The following is a 24,678-nucleotide window of genomic DNA, read 5'->3' as shown; positions in this document are numbered from 1 at the left end:
TCGAACGTGCTGTCTTTAAACTGTCCTCCTATCTCCACCAGAACAACCTCCTGGACTCCAACCAGTCTGGGTTCAAAGTGGGTCACTCGACAGAGACAGCCCTCCTGGCAGTGACGGAGTTGCTCCATGCCGCTAGAGCGAACTCTCTCTCCTCCGTTCTGATACTCCTGGACCTGTCTGCAGCGTTCGACACGGTGAACCATCAGATCCTCCTCTCCACCCTCGAGGGGATGGGTGTCTCAGGCTCTGCACTCTCCCTGTTTGCATCCTACCTGACGGGTCGCTCCTACCAGGTGATGCTGAGAGGGTCAGTGTCAGAACCACTCAGGCTCACAACTGGGGTCCCCCAAGGCTCGGTTCTGGGTCCTCTTCTTTTCTCTCTCTACACTACATCTCTTGGTGCTGTCATCCACTCCCATGGCTTTTCCTTTTCATTGCTATGCCGATGACACCCAGCTGATCCTCTCATTCCCCCCCTCTGATACCCAAGTGGAGGCACGCATTGCTGCTTGTCTGGCTGACATCTCGGAGTGGATGTCGACAAACCACCTGAAACTCAAACTGATGTTCCTCCCGGGGAAGGGCTGTCCGCACAGAGACATGGCCATCACCATTGATAATGCTGTGGTGACCTCAACTCGGACTGCGAAGAATCTGGGTGTGACCCTGGACGATCAACTGACGTTCTCGGCAAACATCGCATCAGTGACAAGGTCTGATCGATGATACATTTCTATTATTTCTGACACCCCTTGAGAGCACATGTTTTTTTAAAGTACCAGTTAATTTTGTTCCACGTCATCCTAAAAGTGCCCCCTCTCCTGCTTTCCTCAGGTTTGTGTTGATGTTCCCGGGACGTCCAAGCTGTGTCTGGAGCTGCCGCTGGTCATAGGCACCATCCCTCTGCACCCGTTTGGAAGCCGTACCCCCAGCGTCAGCAGCCAGTACAGCTGCAACCTGGAGTGACTTCGCCTCGCCATCCCAGAGCAGCCTGAGCGTAAGTACAATGTCTTGACTCGTCGCTGTCGGGCAGAAACCTCTTTATCTCCATATTCTGAGGTTTTGTGTTTTTTCATAAATTAATGCCCTACTTGATCATACTACAGCATCACACCAAAATATCAAAAATAGCAGACCTGCAAGCTAAAAGTTAAGACACCTAGTGTCACACAGGGCTTGGAGTTCGGGACATGCTGTGTTCAGATTCCGGACAGAATCCCAGAATCTCGCCTTTTTTTTGTTTTCCCTTCCCTCAGCTCCTCCTGACTACAGCTCCGTGGTGACGGCGGAGGAGGCGGAGCAGCGCACCTCCTCGCCCCGTCCCACCCCGACGGAGGACCTGAGTGGGATCCTGCAAAGGCCGCTCATGGCTTTCGTCCAGGAGTTCCGCTTCCTGCCTCCTCCAGTCTACAGCGAGGTGAGTAGCGTCTCCTCGCGCAGCACAAACCTTGCCGCTCATCCGTTAACCAGTTAGCTTTAGTTTTGGGTTAGTTGTTGTTATACTGACATGTACATCACAGAGAAAAAAAAGAGTCTAGAATAACTGAAAGTGAAACAAAGAGAGCTCAGGAGGAGAAATTGAGGGGTTGAAAGAGATAAGAGACTAAATGAAACCAAAACTTGGGGAGGCTGAATATATTCCAGCTTGAATAGCCAGGTGATCAGATCTCTTGCCTACTGCCTACGATCATACCAGGCAATGATCTCAAGATAATTATCTATATTCAGTGGTGGACAAAGTACCACAGTACTCAGTACTTGAGTCTAAGTGTAGATACTCCTAATCAAAAAATCATAGTTGACCCACTTTGTGCTGCTGATAATCTCTAAACTTGGTAAACCATCACTCCTGGAAACGAAGATAAAAGGAAATCATTAAAATCCTTGATTTATTTTCCCGACCAGGAGAGAATCACTCATATAATTAATAATACACTTCCATACACTTCTGTCCCCTGATAGAACAAGGTCTTGTGAGGACAGACTCCCCCCCCCCCCCCCCCCCCCCCGAAAGGATTCCGATTCTAACAATAATCGATTATGTTTGTGTAAATAATATTTTTTCATAACTACTATTAACATTATTGTCTATGCTTAGCCGCTGCCTCTGATACAGAAACTGGCAGATAGTCTATTTGCCTGCCTGACTGTGTTTGTGTACATTGGAAACATAAAATCATCACATTCATATATGTATCTTTGTCGTTTTATTTCCCCAAAACAGGACTCCGCGGATGCTGAACTCGGCCTCCCCTGTACCCCATGCATCCGAATCAGAGGTTTGTAGATAAATCCATTTGTTCTTAGGTTTACTGATGCGACATTTGTTGCGATGAAAAGGTATGGAGTTGGTTGATTTTGTTTTGTAAATGGTGCTCAGAATGTTGATTAGGGCCAAACTCTTTAAATGGTAAGTACACTTGTATGTAAAGTCTGACAAACTAAATGCAGAATACCCTTTCAAAGTATTTCTTGCTTGTTCTTACCATAACCTGTGTATGAACTGAGTATGGAAGATTTGGCATGTGTGTACATTATTGTTTCTTTAATTACTAATACATATTGTTTTTGTGATCTATGTTTAAGGTGACCATCTATTCGAGATTGCTGTCGATCAGGAAGTTGTGAATGACCACATCACCTCCCCCATTGTGGCCCTGAGCTATGCTTTCAGCTTGTTTTATGTCTGCAACATTGAATATCCAAAGGAGATGTCTCTTACCCTGGAATTCATGCAAAGGTATGTTTTGATCCCATTGACACTCAAAAATCGAGCCAAGATAGATCTAAACACCGCCTAAACATCGCCTAAACATCGTGTAACCATCGCATACGCATCGCCTAAACATCGTGTAACCATCGCATACAGGTGCTTATTGCTATTTTGGTCATGTTTTTACTCTTCCATTGTAGATGGACCATATATATGGATATATTGGTGACTCCCATAATTTGCTGAATACAGAATGAAGGTGAAATGACCCAGGCCCGGAACAGGAGGCAGCTAGTGACCGTGATGAAGACTCATCTGATGAAGACTGTGCATCTGCTGCATTAGCAACACTGGTAAATATAGACACCTGGTTTTTCCTGCTTCCTTTACAGAAGAAAAGTAACTTCTTTGTATCTACATTGATTGTCTTATTTTCTTTTTTCCAAAAAACCACATGAACCCCCATCTGAAAAGGTAAATTTCTAATCTTAACCTGAATATTTTCCTAATTGTAAGCTGAACTCTAGAAATATTATGTAACCATAAAACATCCATTTCACTTGTGAGGACCTGGAAAATTGCCCTCACAATGTCTATTTTGTCAATTCTACTATACTTGTGGTGACATTTAACCCTCACAAGTATAGTCATACACACACACACACACACACACACACAGTATCAAACCTGATACTAATATCTGTCTGGTCCCTGCAGGGATAACGGGCATTCTGATGAGTGCTGCGACGCTGCCGTGTGTCTGACCAGACCGCCCAAGCTGGTCCTCCACCCTCCTCCTGTCAGCAAGAGTGACATCAAGCCTATCCCTGCCCTGGGCCACTGCTACCGCAAGACCACCAAGAAGCAGACGCCCAAAGGGTGAGTGCAGTGCCCGCACATGTGCCAAATGTGCCAGAAAAGGTTGCCTTCCAGCTACCACTGAAGTCATCTCCATATTTGGGCCTCACCATGACAAAAGAAGTGACTGTTTGGTTGTCAGACTCAGGACCTCTTACTGTGTCATTATAATGTGCCTTTTTTAATGGTGTAGCACCGAAGGGGTCAGCCGTTTAGAACAGTGTTTGTATGTATGTGCCCCAACATTTTGCCCTAATATGGAGTAACACGTGTCATCAAACAATTGCCCAAGTTCCACACGGCTCCAGAATGGCCTCCAAACTGCACACCTATTAATTTGCTTGCACAGACAGGGAAGCCACACTGTTTTTAGAACCTGTCTTGTTTCTTTTTACCAACTGAGAGTAGACATAGGCATAGATCATGTTCATCCCTGTGGGCTTGTTGTGCTTTTAAGGTAGCACCGCTGTTATTTGATTCTGAACTGTTTCCTTCAATACTAATGATAGGAAGGACTCATGCATTCTCCTCCCCTTTCTCCCATCTTCACTCCTCTGATTTCTTGTCCTTCTCGTCTTGTCTCTCCAGGCAAGACTCCAGAGGAGGTGGTAAAGAAGTATCTACAGAAAGTCAAAAGTCCACCAGAGGTATGACTCATAATTCTCTCTGTAATCAAACGGTAGCATTGGAGCAGTGAGTTGAAGTTCCCCTTTGTTCTGTTGACTCTGAGATCTCCGAGATGATTCAGAGATTAAAAAGAACAGCATATATCCTCCTCCTCCACTCTAATGCCCCATCCTTCCACTTCCTCCTCCTGTCTGTTAGGACTGTACCATCTGTATGGAGCCGTTAGGGGGTCCTTTTGGCTACAAAGGCCCTGGGGTAGGGCCCGTCTCCAGGGCAGAGTCGGTGGGGAGACTGGCCCAGGGCGGACACCAGTACCACCTCCACTGTCTGGTGGCCATGTACAACAACGGCAACAAGGACAGCAGGTAGGAGTCCTCATAGGAGCACACCCGCTTACTCACAAATACACTGTTTTATCATCACTGCAACACGACTGGTGGAGGTTGGGGCGGCCATAGCTGAGTGGTTAGTGAGCCCGCCTAGGGAGCCAGAGGCCCTGGTTGCCCCAGGTACGATTCCAGGCCAGGCCAGCAAATGTGTCGATGAAATGAAATTTGTCCCTGAGCAAGACTCTTAACCCCTAATTGCTCACAGGCCCTCATTGGAAACAAGACCGCAAGGACTTTCATGAACGGACCTGTTAAAGAAATTATCCTTAAGTGGTAAACTTTAAACTCCTCTCCTCTCTTCCAGCCTTCAGTGTCCAACCTGTAAGACCATCTACAGTGTGAAGACAGGCAACCAGCCAGCAGGGAAGATGGAGTACCACATCATCCCCCACTCTTTACCAGGACACCCAGACCGCAAAACCATACGCATCATCTACAACACAATTCAGGTACGACACAGACCAATGTGTGATTCCCCTCGATGCTTTTGACTTTGGTATGAAACAGTGTTAAGGATACTTCCCCTAGAGAACTTTACAAACACCCTACATAATAACCACAAAGGTTTCTTAAAGACGTGACAGCCATTCATTAATGAAGTGGTTCCAGGTTGTGAGGAAATGTGATGGATCCTCTACATTTTAGTGTATGTATTCTGTTTTCTTTTTTTGTCTTCTAATCTAGTTTATTTAGGTTGGTGTAGTATTTTTTATTTTGTATGTATTTTAGTATTGTTAAGTGTGTTATTGAATGTTAGTTTGTTCACAAAACCACAACAATTAGGTTGTCAGAGCAGAGATGATCTTGGTGTATGACTCTGTGTACTGTGGCCGGAACCAAATAAATTGCAAAAGGAAAAAAAAAAGGTTTAGACTTTAATGATGATAAATTAATTGATGTGACCCCTCTCTCTCCCTGACCAGGGGCCTGAGCACCCGAACCAAGGCAAGCCCTACACAGCCAGAGGCTTTCCTCGACACTGCTACCACCCTGACAGCGAGAACGGCCGCAAGGTACCCACTATCCACCCTCCAAACTACTGTACGAGTCAGCGTCCAGAATTATATTTTCTGATTTTAGTTTAGTCTGCAATATAGTTTACCAAGTCTAGAGGGTTTAAGTGGTCAATATAACATGTTTTCTCTGTTTCAGCTGCTGTCTTATTGGTGTGGTGTTGCTGTTCTGACCGTCTGAATGACCCGGACCCTCGCTTTCTACCCTGTTGAAGGAAATCTACTCATCACTCCCAAAGACCATCTTGTTACGGTAATGTTTCATTGAGGATGTGTTGTTAAAATGTTTCACATTTAGTCAAGAAAAGACTGGGATCCCTGCGTCATTTCCAGGGGGTGTACTTGTTCATCAAGCTGCCTCACGCTACAGAAATAGGAGATGGCCTATGGCTAAAGTGGTTAATATGTGTTTTCTCTGCTTTTCAGCTGTTGGTGTCTAATGGTTGCTGTTCCGGACCATGATGTCTACACACTCCTTGCTGCCTACTGAATGAAAGCTGCTCTGCTCATCACTTCACTCCAAGGACTTTCTTGTTAAGGTAATGTTTGATGATGTGTTGATTTAAACAAAACCTGAATTTGTTCCTAATTTATTTCATGATATGCAATTAGCCTCTTCTGTTTTTAATGTTTCATTACCAACATGGTTAATGCAACATGTGTTCTTGTTTTCTCTGTGTTTCAGTGATTGCTGTTCCTGACCATCTGAGTGACGCACACTCCTATGACAGCATAGGAGAATGCAGAGATTGTATTTTCCGCACCAAGAGGTGAACACTCAATTAGTGGACCAAATGTTTTATCAGTAAAGTATAATGTTTAATATAATGATGTTTAGGTCTTAATTTAGTTTTAGGAAATACTTCTAAAAGCAATTGTCTGTGGTCAGAGATTTTTGTTTGTAGGTAGCACAGGGTTTCAGTTGCGAATGAGGGGCTGGTTAACAGCTCAATAAGGTCTTTCAATCTACAAAATGTGTCAACATTAAAACACTCTTGGTATCCAGCATGTGAGAGTGCACCCAAGTTCTCTGCGGCCACAGACAAAACAGCCACTTTGATGTAAGACCCAAGACTTTGAACAAATACACCAGTGTTGTCCAATATCTGAATGTCTCTAATCAGAGGATCCAAAACTTTGATGTAACCATATTGTTTTATGTGTACAGTTTTGCACAATACAGCTACATAAATTTAAGTTAATGTTGACCTCGACCTGTGGCCCATACAGTGTTAAAATGAATTACCATTATTTTGTTAAAGGCATTCTGAATGGTCTAGGTATGTGTGACTCATGTTTTAAAAACATGTTTGATATTAAGACCCTTAAGTTGAATCAAATGATTTTTTTTTACTATGCATCAATTCTTAAAACCAAGATGTATCTTTTTATGGTGTTGATGCCTGTGTTCAAGCAGAAGGATGGAGTTCAAATAAAATTTATTTTTCAACAATGTAATAATTCAGTGACTTATTCCTTGATTTGAAATGGCAAGTTCTATACATGGATAAGTTATTTTAACTTGAAGCTGTGAGTTATAATAATATAGAAATATATGTTTGTTCAACGAGGTAAGGAAATAATATTAATGATGATTATTATTATATTTGCATTGATAATATGTAATTATTAAGTTAAATTAACTTTGATAACTTGAAAAACGATGTTGAGACAACTAGAATATTGTAGTTGAGTCAACTTTATAAACTGGAATTTCTCAGTTGAAACAAAGTGAATAGTGAGGTTGTCTTAATTTGAATGTTCAAGTTCAATCAACTTTGATAACTTAAAAAACAATGTTGAGACAACTACTGTAGAATATTGTAGTTGAGTCAACTTTATAAACTTGAAAGTCTGAGTTGAAACAAAGTGAATAGTGAGGTTGTCTTAATTTGAATTTTCAAATTCAATCAACTTCGATAACTTACAAAACAATGTTGAGACAACTTGAATATTGTAGTTGAGTCAACTTTATAAACTTGAAAGTCTGAGTTGAAACAAAGTGAATAGTGAGGTTGTCTTAATTTGAATTTTCAAATTCAATCAACTTTGATAACTTACAAAACAATGTTGAGACAACTTGAATATTGTAGTTGAGTCAACTTTCTAAACTTGAATTTCTGAGTTGAAACAAAGTGAATAGTGAGGTTGTCTTAATTTGAAATTTCTCAGCAGCTTTTGAACCTACTATTTCAAGTTCAATTGGGCTCACATTTATTACAGTGTGCTGTTTAAACAAGCATTTGCGGAATGTCCTTGAGTTTATCCTCCATGTGTGTAATGTGTCTGCTGTTTTGTTTCCTGAGATGTACTGTACTGTTTGTGTTGATTTTAATTATTTGAATGCTTCATGCAGTGTTTTTTATTACTATTGTATGTGTAGCAGTAGTGGCTCAGTGCCTCCTGATGACCAAAAGCCTCGGTCTCCCTCGGTCAAGGGGAATTCCCCTTTAGACTAGAGGTTAAGATGTTGGCTTTCCATGCAGGAGACCTGGGTTCGGTTGCCGGGCGTTACATATGTAAAGTACTTTGTGAGTCCTCTCTGTGAGAAGTGCTGTACTTACTTGCTTACTGTTCCACTCAAATTCACTCCATTCATTTTTCTCATAGAGATTTCCAAAACTATTTATATAAATCATTTTAAGCTTAGAATCAAGCCATCCAGGGTCCTGGTGAATCATGACCATAAAACATTTGATTCTGTGATTTTATTTTATTTTTAAACCGCAAAACAATCATATAATTAAATATTCTTTTTTTCTTTTCTTCACAGAATCGAATGTTTTATGGTCATGATTCACCAGGACCCTGGATGGCTTGATTCTAGGCTTACATATTTTTGAAAATGTCTACGGGAAAAATGAATGGAGTAAATTTGAGTGGAACCACAAAATGGCCACCACTGCTATGCCCTATATAGTTGCAAACTTGCTGTAAGCTCTGAAATTCTTTTCTTTTTTAAAGATCTGTTTTTTGGGGGCTTTTATGCCTTTATTTGACAAGGAAATGGGGAGAGAGATGGGGGGGGGGGGGGTGACACGCAGAAAAGGTCATCGGGATCGGGAGTCGAACCCACGACACGCTGTCATACAGGATTGCAAACTATAGGTGCCCAAACGGTTATGCCAACCATCCGGGCCAGCTCTGGGACTTCTGCCTGACAACTCATCAAGAACTTCTCAAGGGGCTGTGTTTCATACATGTGCCTCTAGTCTTGACAGAGTCTGTGGATCTTAATGAGCTGATCGACTTCTGTGGTAAGCTTGACATTGTTTTTGAATTTTTTGAATTTTTGAACACATCTTCTCTTCTGGGGGTCCTTGGCCAGATACATATCATTTTGGGGGTCCTTGGCACAAAAAGGTTTGAGAACTACTGATTTATCATTCAAGTCCAATTATTTGAGTCCCACGGCAAAGTATCAGGGATCTTTCTCACATCCCCTCATCCTCCATAAATGAATCTCCTCATTTATATACAGTCCAGTGATTTTGATGCGCTACATGGGAGGAGACTGTAAAAGGCAATGGATGCTGCGCATCAATCAAAAGGATGGGCAATTATTCCGTAGAAAGATTTTTGCTGTCTGAAAGGCTGTGTGGGATCAAACAAGACTCACTTCTGAAACAGTATAGGTGTACCAAAGATCTAAGCACGCACCAGAATGTTCTTTTTAATTGGTTTTAAAATATTCTACAGTTGCTAGTTTGGAACTATTTGCATATTGATCAAGGCTGTGGGTAAATGCTCCCAAGGCACCGATGGACTGAACTGAAGCCAATTAAGCTAAAGCTCAAAGTGTCTGCATGTTATTGACTTGCATTAATCATTCCAGGTGGGGCTATGGGATTGTAATTGCTTTGTTATTTTAGACACTTTGCAGTGTCAGAAAGGTAATCAATGCAATTTTAGAATCACATTGTCATCTGCAAGACAGCAATCTTTACCAATGCATTTTATTGTGTAACATAATCATGGCAGAAAACTTTGGCAAAGGAATGTAACCGTGTGTAACAGAATAAACAAACGTAAAATACATAATGCTCAAACTTTTGTGTAGAAAAATAACCATAGACAAACATTATTCAGCATATTAAATATATATTTTTACAAGTAGAAAATAAATAGGCCTAATAAGCCTGGCCCCAGACTGTCCATATACTATGAACGTGACCACCTAATCTACTTAGTTGTGCCAGTGTCACACGCCGACAATAGCTGATCTACAAGCTCACAAAGCATTAGACTGCAAAGTGTTGTGAGGTGAGGTGAGGTCAGCTATTTTCGGTGAGGAACACCGGTGCACAAGTATAAATCAAAGCAGGTAAAGAATGTGGATTTAAAATGAATGCGTATATTCAAAGTTTGAGTAGCTATACAGGCAAAAGCATGTTTCCTAATCCTTTCACACAGAGGCGACGTCGATCACCAAAGCCTGTATCCATTACCGGTACAATCAACCGGTTAATACTTTAATTTTTCTAGATGACAGCCTATATCTGTAAATCTTTATATCATTAACACAAAATAGATTCATAAATAACATAATTTCAAAAGGCTGCTCCCTTTTTAGTATAGGCACTGACATTATTTCGGACAAGGGGAGCTTATAGGTGCGTAATTATGCACAAGCTCTCCAAAGAAACAACAGATGAATGTTTTACAATACTAGAAAATAAACTAAATATATCATATCACACATTTAGGCTAGGGTTCTGGAGGAAAAAAAGCTAATTGCCAACTGCCAAAGAAGAATACTATGGCACAAAAGGCATTATACACAGCAGATACACACAGCAAAACCTTCTTCTCATTTAATAGGCTAGCCTACTCCAGTTCTACCAGATCTTCTTCTGATGCAAACCTTTTCCCCGGGTGTTGCCTCTTCTCTTCAGCACGACCCTTGGTAAAGTCGTGTAACAAGTGGAGCAACAGGTTGGCCTGACTGCACTTCATAGGGTCCAGCACTTTACATGGACTGTTGTTTGTGCCCAAATCGTCCGCGATCGCGTTATCCGAAAACCGTTTTCCGGGATGCTGGCGTTTCTCCAAGGCTTGGTGGTCAACGTTGCCAGATTCTGCGAGAGAAATAAGTGACCATGTCTATGAAAACAAGCCCAAAAGAAGCGACTATAGGCTGCCTATATGGCCATTTAAAAATAGCCGATCTACAAGCTCACGACGCATCACGATGTGACGCGTTGTGAGCTTGTAGATCTGGTATTTTCAGATCTACAAGGTCATTTGGGATCATTTTTTAAACATGTTAAACACAAATCTTGTATTCAGAAGAATAGATGGGGGGGGGGGGGGGGGTCTGTGGACAAATCCATATTAATTTGGGGGTCCTTGACATGAAACCAGGTGAGGTACCAGTTACCAGGGGGTCCCCAGCGAAATTAGTTAATGTAGCGTCACAATCATTTTAACCACTTTAACCATATTTTATACTTTGGCTATTCAAAAATTGCAGATATACAAGCTCATATTTATAGCATGGCTGTGCTTAGCTAGATCTGCTATTTTTTAAAGATCCCTGGCACAAAATATTTTTTAGATGGGGGGGGGGGGGGGGTCGGCAGCCAAATACATATCATTTTGGGGGTCCTTGACATGAAAAAGTTTGCTTTAGAAACCAGCCCCCCCCCCCAAAAAAACGCAAACATTTACAAGCAACTTCACAGAAAAACAAGCCCAAGGTCGCTTATAATAAGCGGACATGGCAACGCCGTTGGTGGTCCTGCTCCCAGCCTTCGGCTTTCGTCCTCGGAGTCGCGCTTACCTGGATGCTGGCGCTTGGAAAGTTCACTGAGGAGGGTGAGGGTGGGGTCCTCAGACACGAGGTCCACGTCCAAGAATGAGCCGCCGCCGCGCTTTCCAGGGTGCTGTCTCTTCTCCAGCTCCACGAACGAGTCCATTTCGTCTTCGCGTTTGCCCGGGTGCTGTCTCTTTTGGACATCTTGGAACTCTTCGTCGTCGGCGGCGTCGTCGCCGTCTTCCTCTCTTCTCCCCGGGTGCTGCCGTTTTTCCAGATCCTGGCTGTAGTATCTCTTACCGGGATGCTGTCGTTTTTCCACCCACGCTGGCGGAGAGGACAATCCCTCTGTGGAACACAGACAGGATCATTAGGCTAACAAACTCGGAGACATCGGGCCACTTTACGCATGTCTTTACGCGCAGTCACTTTTCATCTATATAGGGTCCATTTGATTTGGTTAAACAGCATATTTTCACTTTCAATGAACACTCACACACTCAAATGTATTGAAATGATTTCTTTCTTTTATTTTTGACATTGTTATTTAGACACAAGTTTTTAGCATGTATTTATCAGGAACTTCTCTTGATCATTTAATAACTGTTATAGGCCTAAACAAGTAATTATTTAGGCTACCTTGTGAAATTAAAGCCGATATATTTTATATTGAAAATTAATATCCTTGCTTCTGGATTAATTTAGAGCTGGCTGGTTCTCAAAGTGGGGTCCGCCGGGGGATCTTGAGGGGCTTTCAAGGGGGTCCCCACTCTCCAACAAAATGAGGAACGGTTTTAATCACGTTTTGGGAGTCTCTGGCACCAGTAGAATATTTTCAAATGGGGCTCCGCGGCCAAAATAAATGCATATGCATTTTGGGGTCTTTGAAATGTTTGAGAGTCACTGATTAAGATAGTTAGATAGCTGATTTAGAAATGTGCCTATACACCCAAAAAATGGGGGTCAAATCTTTTGAAAATAGCGATCTACAAGCTCACAATGCATTGCGATGTGACTCATTGTAAGCTTGTAGATCTGCTATTTTCAAAAGATTTGTATACATTTTCATACATTTGAAAACATGTGAAATGGGACATTCTGCATAATACTTTTGGTAGGCTACTTTAAGTACATTTTCATATACTTTTGCACTTTTACTCAAGTACATTTTGAATTTCTGACTTTTACTTGTAACAGAGTATTTCTACATTGCAGTATTGATACTACACCCCAAAAAAATATATTTTTTTACTCACCATTTGAGCCATCGTCATCCTCTATCTTCCTCAGAATGGAACGTAACAGGAGACTCTCTGCTCTCTGTAGTATAATGTCGTCTATGGTCTTGCGGTCCCTCGGCTCATCCTCGGGGGCGCCCTGTCCTCCACACACGGTTAAGTTACACACCGTTATAGAAGCCAAGATGACAATACAAGTCAACTTCATGGTAAATGGAGCTGGTCCTGTAATATGGAGGAAAGAAAGAAAAAAACACAATGAAATGGAAAATAAGAGCCTATAATGGATCTTGTAAAAGAAAAGCCGAGATCTTTCGCAGAATAGGCTACGGTCTCTCGTGATCTCAGTCTCATTGTGAGTTAATCTATTCCTCTTTTTTCTTGCGAGATTGTGCAGTGCTGTCTGTAGGCCTACTCTGTACACGTAGGCTACGTCCATTTGGTTAGAATTGTACATTGTATTGGTTTTATTGTATGCAGCTGGTTCCAAAACTTTTTAGCTCAAGACCCCCAAGAGAAATCAGATGTTTGCCCGGGGCCAAATTACTGAAAATAGCAGATCTACAAGCTCAGTGTTGTGAGCTTGTAGATCGGCTATTTTCACTACTTCTTAAAAATGTGTTTTCTAATTTATGGAATTTTTTCCTATTTATTCATGAAATTCTTTAGGAAAATCATCGAATTTGTTCCTAATTCATGAGAAAAAATGTTTTGAGGGGAAATGCTTTGAAATAATAATAATCAAACAAATAAACAAAATATAGGAAACAAAAAATAAAAGGATATTTACTCGTGACCCATAAAAAAATTGTCCGCAACTCACAAATGCGTCCCGACCCAATGTTTGGGAAAAAGTGGTGTAGCTGATATTCAAAGTCTGCAATATAAAGTATAAAAACTTACTTGGAAATGCTTCAGAAGCTCCACTACTTCCCAGCTTGGTGTGTTGAAGCTCCAGATGGAAGAGATGCTCTGCTCACAGATCGTAGATCTATAGATGACCTGGAAAGGCCAAGTCAAGAGGTATGAGCGGACACACTGTGCGTCTCCACATTTATACCCACTGGTCACTGTCGTCACGCAGGACGCGCTGTGGTGATTTCTCAGGATTCACCACCGTCTCCATTGATGTCACCAAGTCGTGCGCAACGGGGGTTGCGGGGGCCCTGCCTCGTGATTTTGGATTAAGCAACAGTGGTGCAAAGTAACTAAGTACATTTACTCATACAAACTCGTACTGTACTTATAAGTACAATTTTGAGGTAGGCTATTTTTTACTTTACTGGAGTATTTCCAATTATCTGTAGGCTAGGCCTACTTTTACGTCTACTCCACTACAGAGGCAAATATTAGTTTTACTCTATTATTTGAGAACTTTAGTTTACTAGTTACTTTGTAGATTTTGATTATTATTACAAAACACACATTAACCACTGAAGATATACATTTCGGCCATTTGAAAACTTGTGAAATAGGACATTCTGCATAATGAGTATAGGCTACTTTATACTTTTGCCTACTTTAAGCACATTTTGATGCCAGTAGGCTACTTTTGTACTTTTACTCAAGTACATTTTGAATACCGGAGTTTTTACTTGTAACAGATCAGGCTACTTATTTATACATCAAAGTATTGGTACTTTTACTTAAGTAAAAAATTGGAGTAGACTACTTTTTCCACCACTGGGAATGTATATAATTTGCTTCCCACGTGACAGGAGTAAAGTAATAGGCTACAAATACAATACGGTTGGGCTGGCCTGCACCTGCGGCGCAACGACGCCAGGATAACTGAATAGAATCAAATCATTGTTTCATTAGAAATAAAAGCTATCACGACTATTTTTCTCAATAGCATCGCACCAAGAATACGACGATATGTGAATTCATATTTGGGGCTCAGCAGCGGTGGGAGATGATGCGATGGATTAATTAATTTAATATTATAAGGTCACAGCAGCCAGCAGGCATCCATTGAATTAAACCTCTTGCGAGGCAAAGTTTTCGTAATAGTGCGCAATAAAAATCACTTTCGGATTCTTGATGAAGTCATCTCATGTATAGCCTGTCAGTGAAGATGTCAACGGGAATCCAAGTGACCATATAAGCCTATAGCCTAATTATTTGCTTTCAATGTGCTGCCTGTCACATCCAATACATCAAATAAGTTTAGAGTCGTGCCAAGCTTATAAACATCAGTCTCGTGTGGAATATCATTTGGCTTTGTGACTGTGATTGATTGATTTATCTATATATTTAGTAGGGTATAGGCCTGCAACTTATATTGATTGATTGAAAACTGTATTAACAGTTTGCAAATAGTACAGTGGTATGATTTATACAAAGATGGCATCAATTAGCATCATTATGATGCTAAAAGGATAACACAACAGTTTCCATTGTGGTCCTGCATGTGTTTTCAATTCATCAAGACATTTAATCATCAACAAATAAATGTATATGTAGGCTACAGAAAACAGGGGGGGGGGGTCATTTCTGGTGTCAAGCTAATTAGAAGACTTTTCTAGGAACAGTTATAAATAAACCAATCATAGGCTATTACAATTTATGCGACATCACAAGACCTTCCTGTTTTTTAATCATCACAATAAAGTATAGACACATATTAAACAAATACATCAGACTCCATGTATGGATAAAGTATTACAGCCATAGTATTTCCAGAATGTCACATTTAGATTAGATTGGATCCCGCAATGAGCCCCTCTGCAAATAAAGTTATAGAGCTAAACAAATCTTTGTTAAACCACACCAGAGATATTTGCATGAATTACCTTCAACTACTTAAAAATCAGAGTGTGCAGCCTGGTTATATGCAATCCCAATCAGCCAAAAGAATCTCTCTCTCTCTCTCTCTCTCTCTCTCTCTCTCTCGCTCTCTCGCTCTCTCTCTCTCTCTCTCTCTCTCTCTCTCTCTCTCTCTCTCTCTCTCTCTCTCTCTCTCTCTCTCTCTCTCTCTCTCTCTCTCTCTCTCTCTCTCTCTCTCTCTCTCTCTCTTCTCTTCTCTTCTCTCTCTCTCACACACTCGCCCCCCTTCTCTCTACACCTTATATTGCAAAAGAACACAGATAGTAACATCAGAGAAAATTCTCTGACATCCTTGCCTCAGTCATATGTTCTGTCTGTAATTATGCTAATTGCACTGTAGAATGACACATCCATAGTGTCCAATTAATTACAACAGAAATGGGCATGCTATGTTAGTATTAGTTACAAGGCCAGGCCAACATGTGGTGTCACAGATCGAGACATGACTTGCCCTTTGGCCTAGAACTGTTTTACATTTACTTTACATTATGACAAGACTAATCAAAAAAAAGGCAGTGCTAGCAGCTCCTAGAGGCTTCTCCTGCAAGCTATTATGTGCTTAGTTGACATTTTGGCCGGAAGATGTTACTAGATGAAAATACATGCAAATTTCATGGCAATCTGTCCATTAGATGTTGAGATATCTTCTGTGCAAGGCCTAATGGTGGCAGACGGTAGAGAAAGTGATATGGCGTCCGGTCCACTATATTAGTAGGGGTCATGCAGGGCACAATAGTTCAAAACATGTAATCCCTATATCCGAGAAGATTAGATTTGGATTTTAGGTAGTTCAAAACGAAAAAAAAAAACGGATTGGGATCACTTTGAGATCCAATCTGTGCAAATGTCATATCCAATGGTCTATGGAGAGAGATTACGGTTAAGGCTTTGCAGCAACACCCCTGTGCAGCTTAAAGAGAGAACAAAAATCATTTTCCTAGGTGACTTACTGTTTAATGAAGCCCTCAAGCTTTACTCCAACCCCTGGGATCTTCACTGCTTCAGTAATGGGCAGGCAGAGCTACTGGTGGTGAAGAAATGCATTCAGGGGGGAAAATATATATACTGCATATAAAATTCCCTTTGGTAAACTGTATGTTTACTACAAAAAGGTAACTGGGTTTCTTCTTGTTAAGTGAAGTGATTCTGTGTTATGGATCCTAATAATCTGCCAGAATCATAATGGCAATGGCTTTAGAATAATGAAGATGACAGCCAGTGGGACCTTTTTAATGAGACATCCAGTTTATGCTGTAGATTAGAAAGGTGTGATCAGTGTTGCGCAAATCTCCACCATGGAGCCACGCACCTCCCTCCCACCTCCCTCCCTCCTTTGTCGTGTCTCTGTGGTGCACGTGATGGCATTGTTTTGGCATTGTGTATGAAAAGGCACAGGGCAGGGGTGGGAAAGGATATGATACAAGATGCTGATCCTTCATGCCTTGTGTCAATTGTGTCAATTGTGTTTGTACAGGGCTAGTGGCCCCATCTACGTGCACTTTTGTAAAAATCCTCACTCTTTGGAAGCCAATTACAGCCAAGCGGTATGGACGATCAAAAAGGTGTGTGATGCTCATTGTCACATACTGTAACATCATGTTTCTGCAACAAACGTTGGTCATTAACCCATGGTTTTGTTGATGACGGAGAGGCTTAGATCATTTAAGGGGGGCTACAGTGTCCAGTGAAGCAGTACATTGTTGCATGAATTTTGCAGGCTCCTCCACAGAACACGAGGATTCCAGCAGATGAAGCTGCTGAGAACCCTGATGTTGCAGAAATTCTCCATGGCCTGTGGAGTGATGGGTCGGAAGTGCCGACTGCTGAGGCCGCAGGCGCTAGGGGAATATTAAAGAGGATATGATCAGAGATGTGCATGTTAATGGTCTGGAGATTTACCATATTGAAACCATGAGTTAGTAGTTTGTAAGCAGGACAGACAGACGGACAGACAGACAGACAGACAGACAGACAGACGGACGGACAGACGGACGGACGGACGGACGGACGGACGGACGGACGGACGGACGGACGGACGGACGGACGGACGGACGGACGGACGGACGGACGGAAACATAATCTCTGGCCAGTCCTTTGGCCTGGACTGGAGATGTTTAATGTTATAATTAAAGTGTCAAGTTTTATGAGATGTACATAGATTGAGCAGGAATTACATAATTGCGATGCATCCACTAGGTCGAAGTAGAAGGCCGTTTTATTTGTGGTGAAAGAAACGTAATGCCCACTCTTTAATGCCTAGAAACTCACTGCCCCCTTTTCTTTTTTTTTTAATACTTTTTTTATTGGATTTTTTTGTAAAATGATAAACACATCAGAGTATAAACAACTATAAAATATAAAACAAGAAAAGACAATGACAAATAATTTTGTATGAATTAAAAAATAAAATATACAACATAAAAACAACAACAAACAGTTATACAGATACAAACAAAAAACAGAACAACACACTCTTGCTCTCATACTCTCCCTGCACAGATCTTTTGTAGAAAATCATAAGAAAAAATAAAAACACTCAGTTCCTTCTTTTCTTTCTTTTTCTTATTTTTTTAATAAGTTAACCATTATGTAGGAGGGGTCAGCGTGCACTTTGAAGTGGTCGATGAAGGGTTGCCAGGTCTTGTAAAATTTGTCTTCACTCCCTCTCAATTCAAACTTTATCTTTTCCAATTCCAAATAGTGCATTACATCTTTCATAAGTGCAGTATGGGTTGGAGCCTGCACTTGTTTCCAATTTAACAATATCAGTCTGCGAGCCAGTAGAGTCACAAATGTTACCATATTGTACTGAACATTAGTCAGTTTGATCGTAGGCCCTCTGACTCCCAATACTGCTGTCAGTGGATCTGGGTCAAAAGGTTTTTTAACTATGTCTGACAGTGATTTAAATATATTTAGCCAATATGATGTTAATTTTGTGCAGTGCCAGAACATATGGGCTAAAGTGGCTGGTGACTGGCCACATCTGTCGCAGGATGAATTTACAGTTGGATACATTTTGTTGAGCTTTTCCTTTGATAAATGTAATCTGTGTAATATTTTAAATTGCAGAAGACCATGCCTGGCGCATACTGAAGAGGAATGTACTAGGTTTTGTGATGTAGACCATTGTTCATCCGTGATAGATATTCCTATATCGTTTTCCCAAGCTGTTTTCAAATGATCCAAGGAGGTATTGTTGTCTAAATACGAGAGAGAATTATAAATAATAGAAATACCTCCTTTGGTCCCTTTTGACAAAAATATGAATGTTTCCAATCTGAGTTACTGAGCCATAATCTAATTGATTCATTGACTTGGAGCAAGTCATTAGTCACACATTATCCAGTGCCATCTGGTATTAATACATAATTTCTTCAAAATGTCATATTGGTAACCTTCTTACAGAATAAAATTGTAAAAACTCCCCCTTTTTCTGGAGACAATATAAAGCCCCACTTATTTATATATATTTTTTTTATTTATTATAATGTGATATCCCTGCCAGGCTCAGTCTGGCTGGCATCTATATTGAGGTCCCCCCCAGAGATTTGTCACAAATAAAATAACAAGAAAGAGAGGATCGCACAGAGATGACTTAACCGAAAGTCAACAAAGTTCACTGTCACCCAACTGATATAGAAGGAGACATAGGATATACAAACAGGAGACTCCTGACCAGTGAGAGAAAAGAAACGAATAACAAATAAACAAATGGATGACCCCCCCCTCACCCCCACCCTGTCTCTCAACGCTGACACTGGCTTGACAGATGTCATAGTGGCTCGATGTGACTGATGTTTGACAGGGTCTTGTGTTGGAGTTATCGGACTCTTGAGCAAGCTCTGGACACTGGGGTCATAGATGTCAAGAGGGGCTACAGTTATTTTCTGATGCTGTCTTGTTCTGAGCAATGGGGTCCCACAAGCTCTGAGGCTCGTTGCACGGTACACGTGACGCAGGAATTCAAAGAGAAGTCATCCAACAATAACTGTAGAATACTGGAGTGTGAGAAGCCTTCCGTCAGGATCATTCAGTATGGTCGGTTCAAACGTCTAGTGAGTTATTGTATACCATTTGTATCATTTCCTCTCTTTATCATTCTGCGTTACTTCCCTCTCATCGTTGGTTTATATGATTTATACATTTGACTAACCGTGTGTGGCAGAATACATTTAAACCACTACACTCTATGATGATTAATAAAAAAAATTTCTTTCAAATCAAGATAGTTGACATCTAGGGTGATTGCCTGATTCGGGGCATATTAAGGGCCTGGGAAAGATACTGTGGCCAATGTACTGTATGTACGTCCTCTTGAGGGGGAAATATACGAGGGGGAAATGTAAATGGCCCATACAACACGAAATTCTAGAGCAGCCCTCTGTTAATTGTGGGGGAAAAAAAATCTGCTGTTGAATTAGTCATCAAAGCTTTAATTAAACACAAATATGACAGCCTTCAGTTCCTCTTCCCTATTAGCTGCTTTTATTCATACCTATTCATATGTGTCTTACACGCACACGCACACGCGCGGGCACACACACACACACACACACACACACACACACACACACACACACACACACACACACACACACACACACACACACACACACACACACACACACACACTTCACTGCACATGTTGTACATGCTTCAATGCGTGAACCAAAATATGCAAAATACCACTTTCCAGCTTTCTCTCAGTTTGTTATGTATGATAAACGTGGTCAAATGTGTCACTGAATATCTTTGAGTGAAATTGTTAATTGTCCTCTTGCAAGAGCCTTTGTTTGAAGAAAAAATAGAGAATTCCCAGCAGTTTGTTAACTTAGTTGGCTCTTAGAAATTGTTTCCATTGTTTCCATTCCCGTACACACACCAACGATTAATAGCTTCACAGCTCCCATCTTTCCAGCACATGAGTCATATAGCCCCATTGACAAAGCCATGCCAACATACACAGATGCATATAGACATATTCACACGCACGTGCGTGCGCGCGCGCACACACACACACACACACACACACACACACACGCAGAAAGTGAGTGGTGACAGTGAGAGAGGAGTTCTGCATTATTTATTTTCAAATTTCATCTCTGTCTTTAGCCGTATGTCTGGTGGCCCTGAGAATCCCATTATCTCTCAATAACCTGAGAGGCGCCTGTGTGTTTCTCCAGCCGGGGACCATGATTAGTGCTCTACTAGCACACGATGCTACAGCTCACTCATCATCACCCTCCTCTCTCTATCCCTTTGTCTCTGTCCTTCTTCATCTTTCCATCCCTCCGTCATTGTCAGGTAGTGTCTGGACATGGGTAACAGAAGTAGATTGAACTGATCTTTCTGTCTCAACGCCTGGGCCGAATGCAGATGCGAAGATTTCATTTTGTCATTTGGAACATTTGGAGCAGGGCAGATATTTCACAGAGGCCATGAAGGCCATGGCCTCCATTGCCCTTCAGTTTATATGACCTAAGGCCACAGTGGCCTTGATGCCCCGACCACACTGTCCCAACTGATTGGACCATTATACCTCTTTCTCTGTCCTCTTTCAATGTGTCTTTTGAATTCTTATCCATTTACCCCTAGCCATTTACCCATGTCCCAATCTTCAAATGAGTCCAATGACTAGTCCTGGGCTGAGCATATGTGAATGGATAAGAATTCAAAAGACACATTGATATCAACAAAGGGATTCTACCGTTGCGCCTCAGCCTTAAACGGCCAGTCCGGTGCGTCACAGGGGTAGGGACAGTAGATACAAAGAGAGAACATGTCATGACTCTGAGGAAGGTCGAAAGACCGAAACGTCAGTCTGTTTTACTTGCACCGATTTAAATAAAAGGCCTAAATTGTCCGTGTTGCTCCAGCGTTCTCTCTTTGTACACATTGATATCAATAAGAAAGACACATTTACATCAATAAACAGATGAAACTTCTTATTAAAATTTATATTTGAGTTTATTCCAGAGAAGAGATCTTAAATTCTGACGTTTAAAGAGATACAGAGTCTTTTAGGCGTGGGTTTACGGCACGCTTTGCGTCATCACGTCAGCCGTGGCCATCTTACTTCATTTCCATGGCAACCCAAGTTCATCGTGAGTCGTGACATTAAAACTGTAAACAATTCCGACATTAACCTACTATCTTAATATTGTTTACTTATACTAGGGCTCCAACAAAGTTGCAGGCACTGCCTGAGGGACCCAGGAAGTTCAACCAACTGACACACAAGAGGCAGGCTGACTACCAAATATGAACAAGCACATATAAATGAAAAATGGTACAAAAACAGATCCATCAGTCCCCTTTTTCCCCATTGTTATGGGTGTAGGTTCACAGTTGGCCAGCAGGTGTAGAGTGAAGGTGGATATCCACTGCGGCCATTTTTGGGACTTTTCGGTAGGAGAGGGGGGAAAGTTAGACTTATTTGTAAATACTGGAGATGCAGCACCATGGGTACAATTACAAATAATGTTCAAATATGCAAAAGCAGCACAAACTGAGTTTCAACACATGGCAAACAACACAACAATGTCACGGTCATCCTGTTTTCAGGATTGCTTCAGAATCTGAAACTATTCAAGCCGGCTGGGGTTGTTTTATTGAGGAGGATGACAGTATGTATCATCTGAAAATCAGCCCTGCCTTCAATTGACCAGGGGTCTGCTACATTAGTAGCCCTCATATTGAGTTTGAAGCAGTGGGTTGTTGGGTCTTGTTTGGATCTCAGATCAGGAAGTGCACTCGCACCTGATTCACCCTGGGGAGAACCACGGCAAATAATAACACCCTTAGCAGCGGTTTTCTGGAAGCAGCATATCATCAGTCCAGACAGTGGATGGACATTTGAACACAGTGTGGTTTTGCCATGTGGAAAAACTACAATTTGGTGCGGTCAAAATTTGGTAACTAAAAGTCACATAAATAAAATGTGTGCCTTCCAGGTTGACGAAGGAAAGACAAAACAAACATAATAACAGTGTCATTGACAAAAGTGCAAACTATTAAAACAAGTCACAAAATACATTTTAAGTCCAGAGTTTTATCTTAATATTAATTATTAAATAGCAGGTGCAGAATCCTTTTCTTTTTAAGATGGCTGAAAAGAAATTCAGCAGTCCAATGTCACGCTGAAGCATCAATCAATCATACGTTTTTGTTTCACCATTTACACTACCCTTCTCCCTGCACACTGCTTGTAATGGGGAAAGAAATACTACTTCTCGTCATCGGAGAGTTCCTTATTCTTTTTAACCCAAGCTTTTATATTTTTCTCACTTGTCGCTCCCACACAGACGCACGCTTGATGACGTCAAAAAAGGATGCTGAGCAGCAGTGACCATGCGACAGTGTAGCTGACCATGCCTGTTTGTTTTGTAGCTTTTGTTGGCCCTAGTATGAACGCAGAATTTAGTCCCACGCTTTCACTTGTGGGACTTAAAAACTAACCCTTCATACAGGAAATACTGTATAATCAGTGTATAAGGTGCTGTAGGAAAGGCCATCGGGTCACCAAAATCAGTAGGGTTTATCCTGTCTTGCGATCTGCCTATTACATAACGATAGATCTTCTGTGTAAAGTTGTAATTTTGGCCAAACTAGGGTCACACTAGAGACAAGGTGCACAACAAATTCCATGGCATATATTTTTGGAATTTAAGTGTGCATTACACATTACACATTACAATGTAGATGTGTTTAAAAATTGGCACTATCCTGTACACACCATTATTCCGCCCAGCCATAGCTTGTAGGGTCAAATTGTTTTTAAAATATTTTTTCAGAACACATAATACAATCTTTAAACACTAACTTTAAATTAAGTACAAATACTATCCCAGCTATGCAGCTATGTCAAAACAGCAACCACAGTTGGCGTGGTACCGTGTGGCATCATTCAGCAGGCATCATTAGCTGCATAAATTAAACCTCAATGTATGCTAAAGAAAATTAAAAAAACTAAAATTGAAAATTTGAAAACAGTTTCAAATGCAGCATCAACACCCCGTAGGGCCTGTCAAATCTTCACCAACATTGTCGTGAGGTCCACATGTTTCTAGGATGCCCTGCGGCATTGCAGGGGTGTTCTGCAGGGCTCTATACTAGGCCCAGGGAGAAGTTGATTCCATTGACGATTCCTATGATGATGGGTTGCCAGGCAACCAGGTATCTGAGCCAGTCCAGCAGCTGTCCATACAGAACATGTGTCTTCTCCCAAGGGTTGTTCATCATCTTCTTCAAGTCGACCTTCTCGTTGCAGTACGGACAAGTCTGCTTCTTACCCACAATGCACCAACCACGGATACAGAATTCATGGAATATGTGGTTGCAGGAGAGCTGGTAGGTGTCCTCAATGATTCCCTCTTCGCCTACGTTGACCAGAATCCTCTGTCCGCACACCGCGCAGATGTCATGCGACAGGCTCCTGCTGGGCATGCCTCCCATGTTGTAGTATCCGATTGTGGAAGCCATGTAGTCTGAGCAGATCTCTGCGAAGTCTCTCCCCATCACTCCATAATACAGACCATAGAACAGCATGATCACTGCAACATCCATAGAATCCTCTAGTTTGATCCTGAAGAAGATGTTGAAGCCGAACAGGGTGAACATGATGGCCAGGTAGCCCAGAACCCCCACCGCATAGCTCAGCTTATAGATCAATAGGAACCACTTATACACCATCCTGGGTGTGCGGCCAGACAATGGTTTGCGCGTGGCTCTGAAGACGACGTAGCTGGTGATGACGGAGAACATACCCCACATGGACAGAAACCTCCACCAGTACAGTTTAATGGTGAAGTATAGAGGAACCACCCACATCTGGAGTAGAGTTACCAAGTTGTAGGAGCGGTGGTGGCGCTGTTTCCACTGCACCAGGACAACCTGAGCGACCACCAGCGTGGTGATGAGGATCATGATCACCTCGGCGTGCATGGCCTCTTTCAGGAGATCGACCTGTGGTTGTACACCCGCCATCTTACAAGCGTCGCAAAAGCGTGGTTCCAGATATATTCTTCTGACGTTTAAACAGAGATACAGAGTAATATACACAGCGTGGGTTTACACCTTGCGTCATCACGTCAGCACGTCAGCTGTGGCCATTTTGCTTCGTTTCCATGGCAATGCAAGTTCATCATGACATCAAAACTACAATTCAGAGCTTATCATAATATCTTAATATTGTTGACTTATATAGGAGCCATCAAACAAAAACAAAGTTGCAGGCACTGCCAGAGGGACCCAG

At 41.7% G+C, this 24,678-nt stretch overlaps 3 protein-coding genes across 3 annotated transcripts; 1 reads left to right on the top strand and 2 right to left on the bottom strand.

Annotated features, from left to right (window-relative positions):
- The first annotated feature begins 919 nt into the window (after positions 1–919).
- Positions 920–6,749, top strand: LOC308097305 (E3 ubiquitin-protein ligase DTX4-like). Its single transcript, XM_080445018.1, has 13 exons — positions 920–997; positions 1,257–1,417; positions 2,225–2,279; positions 2,587–2,740; positions 2,966–3,066; positions 3,431–3,592; positions 4,160–4,218; positions 4,397–4,563; positions 4,892–5,036; positions 5,511–5,600; positions 5,740–5,853; positions 6,027–6,139; positions 6,286–6,749. The coding sequence occupies exons 8-11, from the start codon at positions 4,412–4,414 to the stop codon at positions 5,779–5,781; spliced, it is 429 nt and encodes a 142-aa protein (XP_080301144.1). The 5' UTR covers positions 920–997; positions 1,257–1,417; positions 2,225–2,279; positions 2,587–2,740; positions 2,966–3,066; positions 3,431–3,592; positions 4,160–4,218; positions 4,397–4,411; the 3' UTR covers positions 5,782–5,853; positions 6,027–6,139; positions 6,286–6,749.
- Positions 6,750–10,427: 3,678 nt separating this feature from the next.
- trh (thyrotropin-releasing hormone) lies at positions 10,428–12,801 on the bottom strand (the record flags this gene model as incomplete). The annotated part of the gene is made up of 3 exons (XM_080443969.1): positions 10,428–10,678; positions 11,383–11,703; positions 12,612–12,801. 3 exons carry the CDS (start codon positions 12,799–12,801, stop codon positions 10,428–10,430), a joined length of 762 nt encoding a protein of 253 aa, XP_080300095.1.
- A 10,702-nt stretch (positions 12,802–23,503) lies between these two features.
- On the bottom strand, positions 23,504–24,410 carry LOC308096551 (RING finger protein 175-like; the record flags this gene model as incomplete). The annotated part of the gene is made up of 1 exon (XM_080443968.1): positions 23,504–24,410. The coding sequence occupies one exon, from the start codon at positions 24,408–24,410 to the stop codon at positions 23,532–23,534; it is 879 nt and encodes a 292-aa protein (XP_080300094.1). The 3' UTR covers positions 23,504–23,531.
- Positions 24,411–24,678: the final 268 nt, after the last annotated feature.

The sequence above is a fragment of the Gymnoscopelus braueri genome, assembly GCF_963280865.1.
Source record: "Gymnoscopelus braueri genome assembly, chromosome: 12".
NCBI lineage: Eukaryota > Metazoa > Chordata > Actinopteri > Myctophiformes > Myctophidae > Gymnoscopelus > Gymnoscopelus braueri.
Note: the sequence above shows the minus strand (reverse complement) of the source record. Positions and strands in the feature narration are given on the sequence as shown.